Raw genomic sequence first — 12,103 nt, 5'->3', positions numbered from 1 at the left:
CAGCTTATGAGTATAGACCTGGATTATAGTTAAGAATTATCACTACTAGGTTATCATTACTCTCAGGATGATAAAGATAAGATAAATTTGATTTGATTTGGTTATCGTAGCCATTTTTCTGTAGTGATCTAACGTAGATCATACAGTCCCCAACATGAGTGAGATTTGACACCCGATACTGATCTATTATTGGAACCGGTTTGAATCTAGTTCCCTCATTCTTTTGTTTCTGATGGGGTCATGGTTACAGACCCAATCCAAATGATGTTTTTATTCCTCCCAATCGTGGCCTAGTCCTAGGCTAGGTTCATTTAGAGATTGACTCGATATACACATCTTCGAAATCCTCTTAATTACTATTAGTTCTCTTAACATCTCTGGAAAAATCTCTTATTTTAGATGGACTGTCACCTCGTATTGGCTTCTTCCAAAATGATCAAAACATAGGGTATAACAGATACATCTAAGTGTATCTTCAAGGTGAGTGGTAACTCAGGACACATGCAGAATGTCTTCCGGGAGAACTGTAACTCAAGGACCAAACAAGTGCAGGCATGCTAGAATTGTTTACTGGAGTTAACAGAAAGCTAGAACAAAAATGCATTAGATCCACCCCATCCATTAAATGCATCATCATATTTTAACAGTAGATCCTAAAAATTAATCAAACCCAAGACTTAAGTGGGACACACCATAGGAAACAATGTAAAATCATTCCAAACACCTCTAATAGGGATAATGATGCAACCACGGGAGTGTGCTCCTTCAATCATATCTCCCAATTAGATCAGGTCCTGGTCCTATTGACCCATTAAGAAATCGGGCCGGGTTTGGGTCTCACCTTACGGACCCGGTTAAAAATAGGGATTGGTTGGGTTCAAGTTGGGTCCATGTGTTGGATCCAGTTAAAGTCAGGTTAGGTTGGGTCGGGTCTAGACGGGACTGGGTTGGGTCTAGTTAGTTTTAATAGTAAATTATATATGTTTAATATATACTGATTATACACAAAAGATACTTTTTATTAGCTAAACACAAATGAGAAAAAAAATAAAATAAAATAACAATCAAATTCATCTAAACCCTTAAAACATGATCATCAAGAACCAGGACCGCGGGGTCAGTAATATGGAAAGACGGTGAAGAACGTTTGGGTGATGGTGACCAGGATGAGGATCACGGCCGCTATTGAAGAAAGGCCGGACCGTGGATTGGTGAAATAATCGCGCCTCAAGCTCGCCCACCACTTGTTCCATCGGGTGTTGTAATGTGTTTCCACATCCTTGTATAGAGTCGAAAGGTAATTATCATCGTAGGTATCCATGGTACCAACGCGAAGCTGGTTAAATAGGGTGGCCACATCCTCATCTCTTCCCAGCAAATGATCTATGATCCTCTTTCGATGGAGCAGGGCCACACCTTTAGACGTGTCGATAAGGCAATCCATGAAGGAAAGGTAAATCGTGAAGCGAATTTTAGCATTTGGGTAGCATTGTTCGAAAGCTAAGAGGTTCCGAAAGAGAGTATTGGTGTAGTCATCAATCACCAACAGAGGGATTTCCAACACCCCATTACTAAATTTCACATCCAAGATGCTTCTATACTTCTCTTTCTTCTTGAACTTGATCCCTGCAAGATGGAGGTCAGCCGCACAAGGGATTATCTTGGGTGCCAACGGTGGAGATGGATTGTTACTAATGGGCAACTGGGGCTTATTTGAACTTGGGAAGAAACCTCTCGAGCGCAAGAACATGAGCAGTTTCTTCCACTTGTTGGGGTTGCGTGGAATGGACTCCTCACTAGGTATCACATGCGAGTCGACCGTATTATTGTGCGGTGGAGACGGTGACCACGGTGGAGACGGTGACCACGGTGGAGATTGGAATATTTTATTCCCATCGTTATGAATGGAGTCGACCGTATTATTGTGCGGTGGAGACGGTGACCACGGTGGAGGCGATGACCATGGAAATCGAATCGGCGACGGTGGAGATTGGAATATTTTATTCCCATCGTTATGAATGGAGTCGACCGTATTATTGTACCGTGGAGGCGATGACCGTGGAAATCGAGTCGACCAGCGGGGCCACTGAGTAATCAAATACGAGTGGAACAAATGGAGCAGATGATAGAAAGGAATTTGATTTTCGAGTAGGAGCATATCATACCCTATAAGAGACACCATCCCAGTCGTATTAAATATTGCGTCTTTGGAGAACGTACTAAACGCAGAAAGAAGACTGAGTTCCTCCTCTATAGGATTGAGCTCCGTGTCTTTTTGCTTGAGCTCTTTCTCTTTTGGCTTGACCGCCTTCTCTTTTTGATCGAGTTCTTCTTTTTGCTTGAGCCTGAGCTCATTGCACTTGAGAAAGAACTCGACAATGAAGCAACCATCAAGCATCATCATTTTCACAAACTCGTTGCCCATCTGGGGGCCCACTTTCTCGGAGTAGCAACTTCGAGCTTCATCCTCCAATTCTTCAATCGCCTCGAGGTAGTCCTCCAACCGATGGTTGGGATTGCGGGAGAGGAACGAATGTAGATACATCCATTTATGCTCTTCCATGCCTTGTACCCTCTCCTTGCCGTTATGGTATGGGCCGATCGAGACGATCTGGGGCTCGTAGGCGTCCTCGTTTACTTGCCGGATTCTTTGTGGGACTTTGTAGATGGAGGGTGGCTTTCCATCTGTAGGTTTGGAAGCGGATGCGGCAATTGATTTCTTCATGGAATCCGCTAGTGCCTGCCCACCTGAGGCTAGGAATCTCCTTCTCGGGGCGTTTGCAGATGAGCTTGCTTCCTGGTGCATCTCGTTCTCGATACAATCCATATGAAGCAACTCAATACAGTGCGATTCAAGCGTTCCTGCCCGATGCACTGGCCTGTTTATTTCAATGTAAAAGCATAATAGGGATAGATTGGAATTACTCGGAAAAAGTCGACCTTATTTCATTGTTGAAACTCTGTGGGGCCCAACATGACGATGTGGTCCATCCATTTTGCCCATTAATTGTTAATTAGGCAAATCCATGGCTCAAGTAGACCACACAGTAGAAAACAGTGGGTTCAATGGTGGCATCATTATTCTCACTGTTTCCTATGATATGGTTCACTTGGGCTTTGGAACTACCTTATTTTGGGGCTCATGCCTTAAAATGGTTTATGGTTTACCGGAATAAATAGAGAATATGACCCAAACATCATGGTGGAGCCCACATCGTTTTTCAACTATTGATGTGGTTAAGTAAATCAATCTCGGTTCCATGCATTAATAACCATTCTCGCTTTGAAATCCCCTGGTATGTTCGGCACCATAAAGTATATGAGGGTTTCAAATTCAAATCCAAGGGGTTTGAAATACAATGTGAAAGCTTGGATTACATTTAAAATCTTTCCAAGAGTTGCATGTGTTGCATGTGTTGCCAGATGCTAATAGCTAGGGCTTGTGAAGTGAATTCAAGACTTAGTCGATCGGTAAGTCCATCTATCTCTTGTAATTTTTTCTTTCATAGTACATTACTTGTCAGCTTTATGCTATGGGTTTTTCCTTGCAAGGATTTTTCCACATAAAATTTGAATTATTCTTGTTTAGAGTTGGTTATGCGATTAAATATACTTAATTTATGTTGTGTGGTCCACTTATGCTTTAGAGCTGCTTCATTCTTAGGCTCATGCCTTAAAATGCGTTGTCACTGCTTGGATACCATGCTTGAAAGATCAGACCAATGTGATCATTTCATGTCTGATTTACACATGGAATTTTGACTGTTGGATTATGTTAATTGTGAGACATCAACTAATGAGCCCATTGCAGTACATGCCTCAAAGGCATGCACTCGAGCGAATGCACTTATAATATGTGATTTTTTTCCCGACGGGGATTGCCTGTCCCAGTTACACGCAGTATACATGATGGGAAGTTGTAGGGGCCGGTTTACTCATGCCCTAGTGTAGACTCACAAGAGTTTCAACACAAGGAGTTCGCGTACCCATTGCGGTGAAAATCCACTTTGGTGTGAGTGCGTTAGTGTGTGTAGAAAAGAAAAGCTGTGTAGGGCCCACAGAAACCCTGACAAATCCACTCCATCCATCCTTTTTGCATGATCAGCCAGGGATTTCCTGCTGGCCCACGTGAGGCTTGAAATCTCGTTCTCGTAAGGCGTACTGAACTTTGACACCAGCTAGCTGATTGTTGTTTGGTTCACCAGGCTACCTGGCTGGTGGCAGCATCACTCGCCAAACCGCGTCTTGAGAGGAAGTCCCGATGGAGGGGCGTGGATGAGGTGTTACCCGAGAAACAGCTTAGTGGGTGTTACCCCTACCATAGGGCCCACTCTGGTGATATGTTGTTGAAATCTCGTTCTCGTAAGGCGTACTGAACTTTGACACCAGCTAGCTGATTGTTGTTTGGTTCACCAGCCAAACCGCGTATCAGGTATGTGCCGGGAAGGAACGCGGTATGTGTGGGGACGCTGCCTCCTCTAACGTCTGCGATTGCGGAGCACTGAGGGAACAACGCGATGTATTGATTTTATCCACGCCCTTCACCTGTTTTTCCAGCTTATTTTAGATCATGACCCAAAATTTAAACGTATCTAAAGCTCAATTGGACCGCACCATAGCAAACAGTGAGGATTGAACGCTGCCGTTGAAAACTTCTTCAGGGCACATAAAGTTTGAATGAAGCTGATTTTTGTGTTTTCCCTTCATCCTTGTGGGATGCACCTTATGAACGGGTTGGATTGCATTTTGATATGACAATGGTGTCAGGAACGTGTCAATGGTGTACATCTTTATTTCACTGTTTCCAGTGATGTGTCCCACTTGAATATTGAATTTACCTGATTTGTAAATAAATTTCATATCATTATCTGGCGTAACTGATGGAGGGAGTGGATTTCATGCAGACACAATGGGGGGCCCAAAAGAGCTTTGTGTTGCACAGCTCTCTTCAAGGAAGTGCTGTACGAAATGTTACGGAAAAAATAAAGATTACGCTGACGAGTGGCTGCCACTTGAGAGGAAACGGATTCGCTACTCCCTTGCCACCAGCCCGGTGGGTGGTGGTCGGTGCTCCGTGGGTCCCACCATGATGTATGTGTTTCATCCACTATGTTCATCCATTTTTAAAGATAATTTTAGGGCTTCATCCAAAAAATGAGAGGGATATAAATCTCAGGTGGACCACACCACAAAAACAATAATGATTGGATATCCACCATTAAAATCCTCCTAAGGCCTACTGTAATGTTTATTTGACATCCAATCTGTTGATTAGGTCATACAGACCCGAGAGGTGGGCATCGAGCCGAGTCGAGTCGAGGTGGGCCAAGCTTGGCTTGGCTTAGCTTGTCCATGATGTACTCGAGTTCGAGCTCGAGCTCGAGCTTGGCCTCGAGCTCAACATTGAAGCTTGGCTTGTTTGCCAAGGCTGTCAAGTCGAGGTTGAGTCGAGCTAGTGGTTCGAGTCGAGTCGAGTTTACCTCGAATCGAGCTCGAGCTTGTTGGGTGAGAGAGTAATGGATTCTGTTCTTGATCCTCCTCCATTTATGAAAATTTCAAAAATCTTAAGAGAAACAAAACAAAACCCGATGAAAAAATCAAATAAAGCTTCGAATTGGATGAGGAAACCTGTAAGAATCAATCTATTCTTGATTTTCTTCCACCAGCAGAAATCCAAGTACTAGAAAAGAAATAGAGCAGAACACTGATCAGAAATCCAAGTAAAAAGCTCTATCCAATCAGATCATTGGATTTCCTTGAAACTCTAACAAATCTGAGAAGAACTCATCTCGAATTTTTTGGATTTCTCGCCTAAGAAGTAGATCTCAAGAGATTGAAATCATACTACTGTAGAGCTGAAATGAAAACTGGTGGTGGTGGTCGGGGCGGGCGTGCGGCTGGCAGTGGGCAGAGAAAGAGAAGAAAGGGAAAGGGAAGGGGGTGCGTGCGGTCGGGTAGAGACTCTAGGGTTTGTTTTTTATTTTTTTATTTTTAAGTTTAAACTTAAAACTTATATATATATATATATATATATATATATATATATATATATATATATATATATATATATATATATATATATATATATAATATTTAATATATTTATTAATCGAGCCGAGTCGAGCTCGAGTTCGAGCTTCGAGTCGAGTCGAGTCGAGTTGAAATGCCCCCTGGTCGAGCTTGGCTTGAACTCAACTCGAGCTTCAAATAATTAGCTTGGCTTGGCTCGAATCGACCATTCAAGCCGAGTCAATCCGAGCTGACTCGAGCCGAGTCGAGCGAGCTTTTCGAGCTAGCTTGACTCGTGAATAGCCCTATTCTTAACCGGTAGATCTTTATATTCTGATCCGTTCTCGATGATAGTTTCAGAAAAGTTTTGAGACATAGGTTGATTTCTATCATAATCATCACAAAAGAGCTTTGTGTTGCACAGCTCTCTTCAAGGAAGTGCTGTACGAAATGTTACGGAAAAAATAAAGATTACGCTGACGAGTGGCTGCCACTTGAGAAGGACGTGGATTGCGTACTGATACTACCAATGGGACTCGCTATTCGAAGCTGCTATGTGAGCCCTACCATGATGTATGTATTCTATCCATGCTGTCCATCCATTCTTTTAGACCATTTTAGAATATACCTCCAAAAGTGATGCAGATTCAGACCTCAAGCGGACCACATTACAGGAAACAGTGTTGATTGAACGCCCTCCATTAAAAACTTCCTAAGCCCTACTGTAATGTTTATTTTCCATCTAACTTGTTGGTTGGTTCACACAGACCTAGATGAAGGGAAAACACAAATATCAGCTTGATCCTCAAAAGTTATGGCAATGGACGGTGGATGCACTCTCAAAGTCTAACTCATCCTCGATTTACCATTATAAGTCAAATAATGCGAGGCTTTTTTAGTCTTTTTTAGTCCTGACCACCTGTTTGTTGGGTCTCACGCTGGATGGACCACGTTTAAACAGTCGATTAACTTTTAGTCCTTCGCTGCCGTTTGGATTTCCTTTGACCCGGATTCCGTACTGCACCTGCCAGTAGCAGGGACTCTGTGGAGCCCACTGTAATGTATGTGTTTTTATCAATGCCATCCGTCCCTTCTTTTTTTTTTTAGGTCATTTAGACCGTACATTTTCAAAGGGAAAAAAGATCAGAAGCGTTATAATATTCCAATATGAGAATTCTATTCCTTTCATAACTCATTTAATGTAATTCCATATGAACGGTGACGATCATCGAAAAAGTTGCCTCAAATCAGATCAGCTAAAGTCCCGATGCATCCTGTAGAAATAGCTCGGGATGTATTCCACCACACCTCAAAAGGAGAAAAGAGCACTGGACATTGTAAGTTCACTCACCTATCACTTGGATACAGGTAACACATGTGAAAGATCTAATCCACTAATTAGGCGATCCTCACTTTCACGTATGTGATCATTTCTCCATTAAAAGTAGTTAGATGTTTTCTCATTTATCTAATCTTTCTTACATTTGTCATGATGATAGGTTACCATTTTCATTGTTTATTTGTTTCAGGATATCATGTACCACTGCAAGGCCCATGGGTCTTTGTGCCTTGATGCTGGGCTGTCTTGATTAGTCGTTGGACTCTGAAGAGAGGGTTGCCATCAGAGTCTAAGTCGCTCCCTATGCCGACCCATGGGGAGTTTGGTTGTTCATCTACCTCAGCTTCATTTCCATGATGTTCTATGATTGGTACATTCATTCAATTCATTATTCATTCTAAAAAATTCACAACATTTTTACAAATAATTGGCCATATGAATGACATATACAAATAATTACATAACTCCTAAAAACAGAAAATTGAAATTCATATGCTAAGATGAGTGTTTTTCTCTTTCTCAAATAGAATCTTCTTGTCATCGGCCTCCTTATGGATGGTTTGAGACTGGCTTCTTTGTTTTCTTTGAAGATGTGCCTCCTGGTCTGCTATCAACGACCAATGTTATGCATGAACATTCATGGAGAAATACACCTATAAAACATATAAGAAGTATTAATAAAAATGTGAATGTGGATAGAGATTTTGAATTGCATGAATGAAAATGTAAAAATGCATATGCCCCTTGTAGGATGATAGGAGGAAGCTCTTGGTCATAACCCACAATTGAATTTACCTGAAAGACATGGGGTGGACAATCTCAAATGCATCAAGCAATTGATAATTGTTCCATGGGCACTAAATTTGTCTTCATTGAAATCCAATAAATAACCAAAGCATGTTGATTTGAAAAGCTCTCTCCATATATCATACTTCTCAAAATCATCCTTCAATGGAGTTAAAAATTCTACTGAACACTTCGAGGACACCTTTGCAGGAATATAATTGAAGCAATAACATGATTTTCTCTCATACATCAAAAATGTCGTGCATGACAAATAAACTATTAGCGTCGATAAATTAATAGAACATAATTTGTGAATTCTCAAAGGCTAGGTGCAATGATAGAACAGTGCCCGTATGGGATACACGGTGACCAAAATGGATCCACAATACACAAGTGCAATCCATAGTGGCTAAGTGGGATCTACAGTGCCCAATTGCAATCCATAGTGCCCAAGTGACATACAGACTACCCAGGTGCGATCCACGGTGCTCAAGTGGGATCTATAAAGGCTATGTGAGATTCACGTTACTCAAATAAAATCCACAATGCTCAGGTGGGATCCAGTACCCAAGTGGGGTCCACCATGCCCAGTGGGATCCACATAGCCAGCAGAGTGGGATCCACAGTGGCCAAGTGGGATCCACAGGCCAGGTGGGGATCTATAATGCCCAGTGCTATCCACAGTGGCTACCCTTCAAAAAAATTTATATATAAATAAAAAATAAAAAATCACAACTTCCTTCCTTGTGCAATCTCTTCTTCTTACCCCACTAATAAATAAATAAATAAAAATCCTTCATATTCAGTGTGCACGAGAAACGTTGATTAAAGCTATGATGCAATGAAGAAATAAAGGAAGAGGTCAAGGAGCTACACGGTTCAAGATTGAAGACTTGGTGGAGATTGTTGTCAAAAGTCTTAAATCTGACTTTGGGTTGCTCGACCAGTCGTGGGTCAGCCACGATTGGTCGTGGGAGCCGCTCGACTAGTCGAGCACCGCTCGACTCAAAGTCCAGCGACTTGGGATTTTTGGTGTCCGAGCTGCTCGACCGGTCGTGGGGATGTCTCGACCGGTCGTAGGGGTCCTACGACCAGTCGTAGCCTCGGCTCGACTAGTCGTAGTTACGCAGATTCGTTTCCGAATCTGATGCGGACTGCGGAAATTTGAGTCAGTCTTTCGCAAGGTGCGAAAGGAAGTTGCCTAAACTATAAATAGGGGTCCCTAGGGCTTTTTTAGGTATGATGGGAAATAATTCTAAAGCTTTCTAAAGGGGTCCTAGGGTTATCAAAGGGTGTAGCAAGGATGAGATTTGAGGTTGTTTGAATTGAGTAAGTCCTCTCTCTTGTAAATTTCTCTTCATAGTGGATTTCTGTCACTTTGTGCTGTGGTTTTTTCCTGCAAGGGTTTTCCACGTTAAAACTTGGTGTTCTTCTGTGATTGCTTGTTACTATTGAATTACTATCCTAGTTCTAGATCTGTGTGATTTCGCAGCCCAAATCCCCAACACTAATTGAATGTACTATCACCTTAAAATGTCGCGAAAATGTCACCCAAATGTCAGAGTGGGTCCCACGGAGGTGGAAGCAAGGTCTTAACCACCTTATTCAATGGTGGTGATGGTCTCCTCTCTCTGATTTGGTGGTAGTGGTGGTCCCTTCTCTCTCGATTAAATGGTGGTGGTGGTCCCCTCTCTCTCGAATCAGTGGCGGTGGTCTCCTCTCCCTAAAAAATCTGAAAACCTGAAAATGGGTTAGAATATGGGTCCATCCCCACATTTATGCTTAGGGAATGATACCGTGGGGCCCACCATGCATCTCCATTGAAATCCATTTCAACCATTAGCTCAATGAAATAAATTTAGGGAATGACACCAAGAATCGAGGAAGAAAACATCAGGGATGGATCACACCGGAGGAAATAACTGTAAGAAAAAGGTCATCATTATCTCTATTGGAAGCCACAAAGGCCTCAAATGAAGATGAAATCAATGCCCTCCGATGTCCAAGGATGCTCTATAGCAAATGAACGGTTCAAATCTTCCAAGTAGTGGGCTCATTTGTGGCTTCGTGAGACCCACAATCTCCTCTTCTCGAAAAGCCATTTGCAAGCTACGACCGTACGCTGGGGCAGGTGAGTAGAAGGGCAATTTCGTTCAAAAAAAGAAAAAATAAAATCTCATCTCAGGCAAAAAAAGTATTGCCCCACAAGAAATTGGCCATTTTAAGGCTGAAGTCATTCCACCATAGGGCAATTATAGTAAAACTCCCTTTATTTACATGATCATCTTTTTGGATACATCTTGGTGATCATTGGCCTGATCAATACGTTCTTACTGATGGATCATGTATTTATATTTTGTTCTACTTGTTTATTATGATACTTAATTATTTGTAATGAGCTTGATTTATATATTAATGAAATTATCATAATTTAAACATTTTATTTATTTATTTATTTATATTCATCAATTTGATAAATACTAATAACAATAATTACCTGTGAAAGGGAAAACAAATTAATTGGAGAGACTCATTTATACTCTTTCCTAATACATAGGTCACCGGTGTTCAATCAAATATTGAGTCGAGTATGACTGCACACCCGCACTTCCTAATCGCACATGTTAACCAAATCTAGGCCCTTATTCACACGTGTAAAATTGAAATTGAAAAAAGGAATAACATATTTTTGGCATGCCTAATGGGACCCTGTGTATTAACTACTTGCCCACCATAGGATAAGAATCTTAAATAATAATAAAAAGGGGTTAGTTCTGTTGTTGATATTGTAGAAGAACCACAAGACCTGGGCCATTAGTATGAGCCCGTTGTTGACGTGGATGCAACATTGTCTTCTCAATCGTTCTGTCGTGCCCTTGAGAGTCATGTAATCCATTGTCAAATAGTGTTATTAACTAGTTCTTACTCCTGATTTATAACTTTTACGATACTTTATTTTTGATATTTTATCTGAGCCTGTCATTGTTAAGTTATAATAGTTAAAGTGTCCAACCAACCATGTACGGTGGATGGTTTGGCTTTTAAAACATTGAAAAGAGCAAGTAGAAGTCATAATATAGCTTAAGGACACTATAACAAATGGGACTTTTAGCAGCGCTCACACGCGCAGCTAAAAGTCCTAAAAGCGCTGGTGATTCTATTAGCGGTGCTAGTCAAGCGCCGATAAATGGGCATGTCGGTAAAAGTATTGGCAACGCTAGGCAACTTTAGCGGTGCTTTTCTGAGCGTTGCAATTGTAGGTTTTTCCGACGCGAATAAGCGTCGATAAAAATCACTTAGAGCGCCGGTAAAAGTGGTTTGTGGACACTTTTTCTTGCGAAAATGCGCCATAAGATTTCTAGACAAGCGTTAGTAAAAGCCTTTGTATGGATTTGAAAGGCCCTAGCATGCTAGTAATTTTTATTATTATATATAATTCAATCAAAACCTATATTTTTTAAATATTTGAAACATAAAAATGATGCAATACATATAAAACTGAATATTTAAAAAAATTTATATTACCACACAATAAAAAAAATTTACAATAAATGGTCTTGAATGTAAATAAATAAATAAAAACAAATCCTCTATATGGTCTACTCCTAGCACGAGTAGCGTCAAAAGGTTGAAGTGATTTGAACTCTGGATTGCCCCACTTGTATGCAATGAGAAGAGTGGATCACCCACCATTATCCCTTTGAAAACTGCTCCTATGATAGCTAGAACCAGGCTAGTCCTTAGTTGCTCCATGGAAGTTGGTTTTTCGGCACTTAATGTGCTGATCTATTGGTGGAAAGAATGGTATGTGGCAATATTCCTTCATGACTTGAAGAGAGCTCTTTCCGCAACTCATCAAGCTTCATCTCTAAACCTGATGACATACTACGCTAGGTACCTTTCATATTTCCAGTGTTACCATTCTGTCCAATGCATATTTCAAGTTCAATTGTCTTCTTCCCTATCGGA

General features: G+C 41.2%; 1 protein-coding gene across 1 annotated transcript; it reads right to left on the bottom strand.

Annotated features, from left to right (window-relative positions):
• Window positions 1-1,093: 1,093 nt before the first annotated feature.
• On the bottom strand, window positions 1,094-2,939 carry LOC131231787 (UPF0481 protein At3g47200-like). Its single transcript, XM_058228090.1, has one exon. It carries the CDS (start codon window positions 2,825-2,827, stop codon window positions 1,118-1,120), a length of 1,710 nt encoding a protein of 569 aa, XP_058084073.1. The 5' UTR covers window positions 2,828-2,939; the 3' UTR covers window positions 1,094-1,117.
• Between the last annotated feature and the right edge of the window lie 9,164 nt (window positions 2,940-12,103).

Source organism: Magnolia sinica, chromosome 17, assembly GCF_029962835.1.
Source record: "Magnolia sinica isolate HGM2019 chromosome 17, MsV1, whole genome shotgun sequence".
In the NCBI taxonomy this organism is placed as follows: domain Eukaryota; kingdom Viridiplantae; phylum Streptophyta; class Magnoliopsida; order Magnoliales; family Magnoliaceae; genus Magnolia; species Magnolia sinica.
This window is presented reverse-complemented; position numbering and strand designations above follow the sequence as displayed.

Excerpts from the sequence above, each read along its gene's own strand:
- LOC131231787 (XM_058228090.1), bottom strand. The coding sequence starts at position 2,827 with ATGGATTGTATCGAGAACGAGATGCACCAGGAAGCAAGCTCATCTGCA.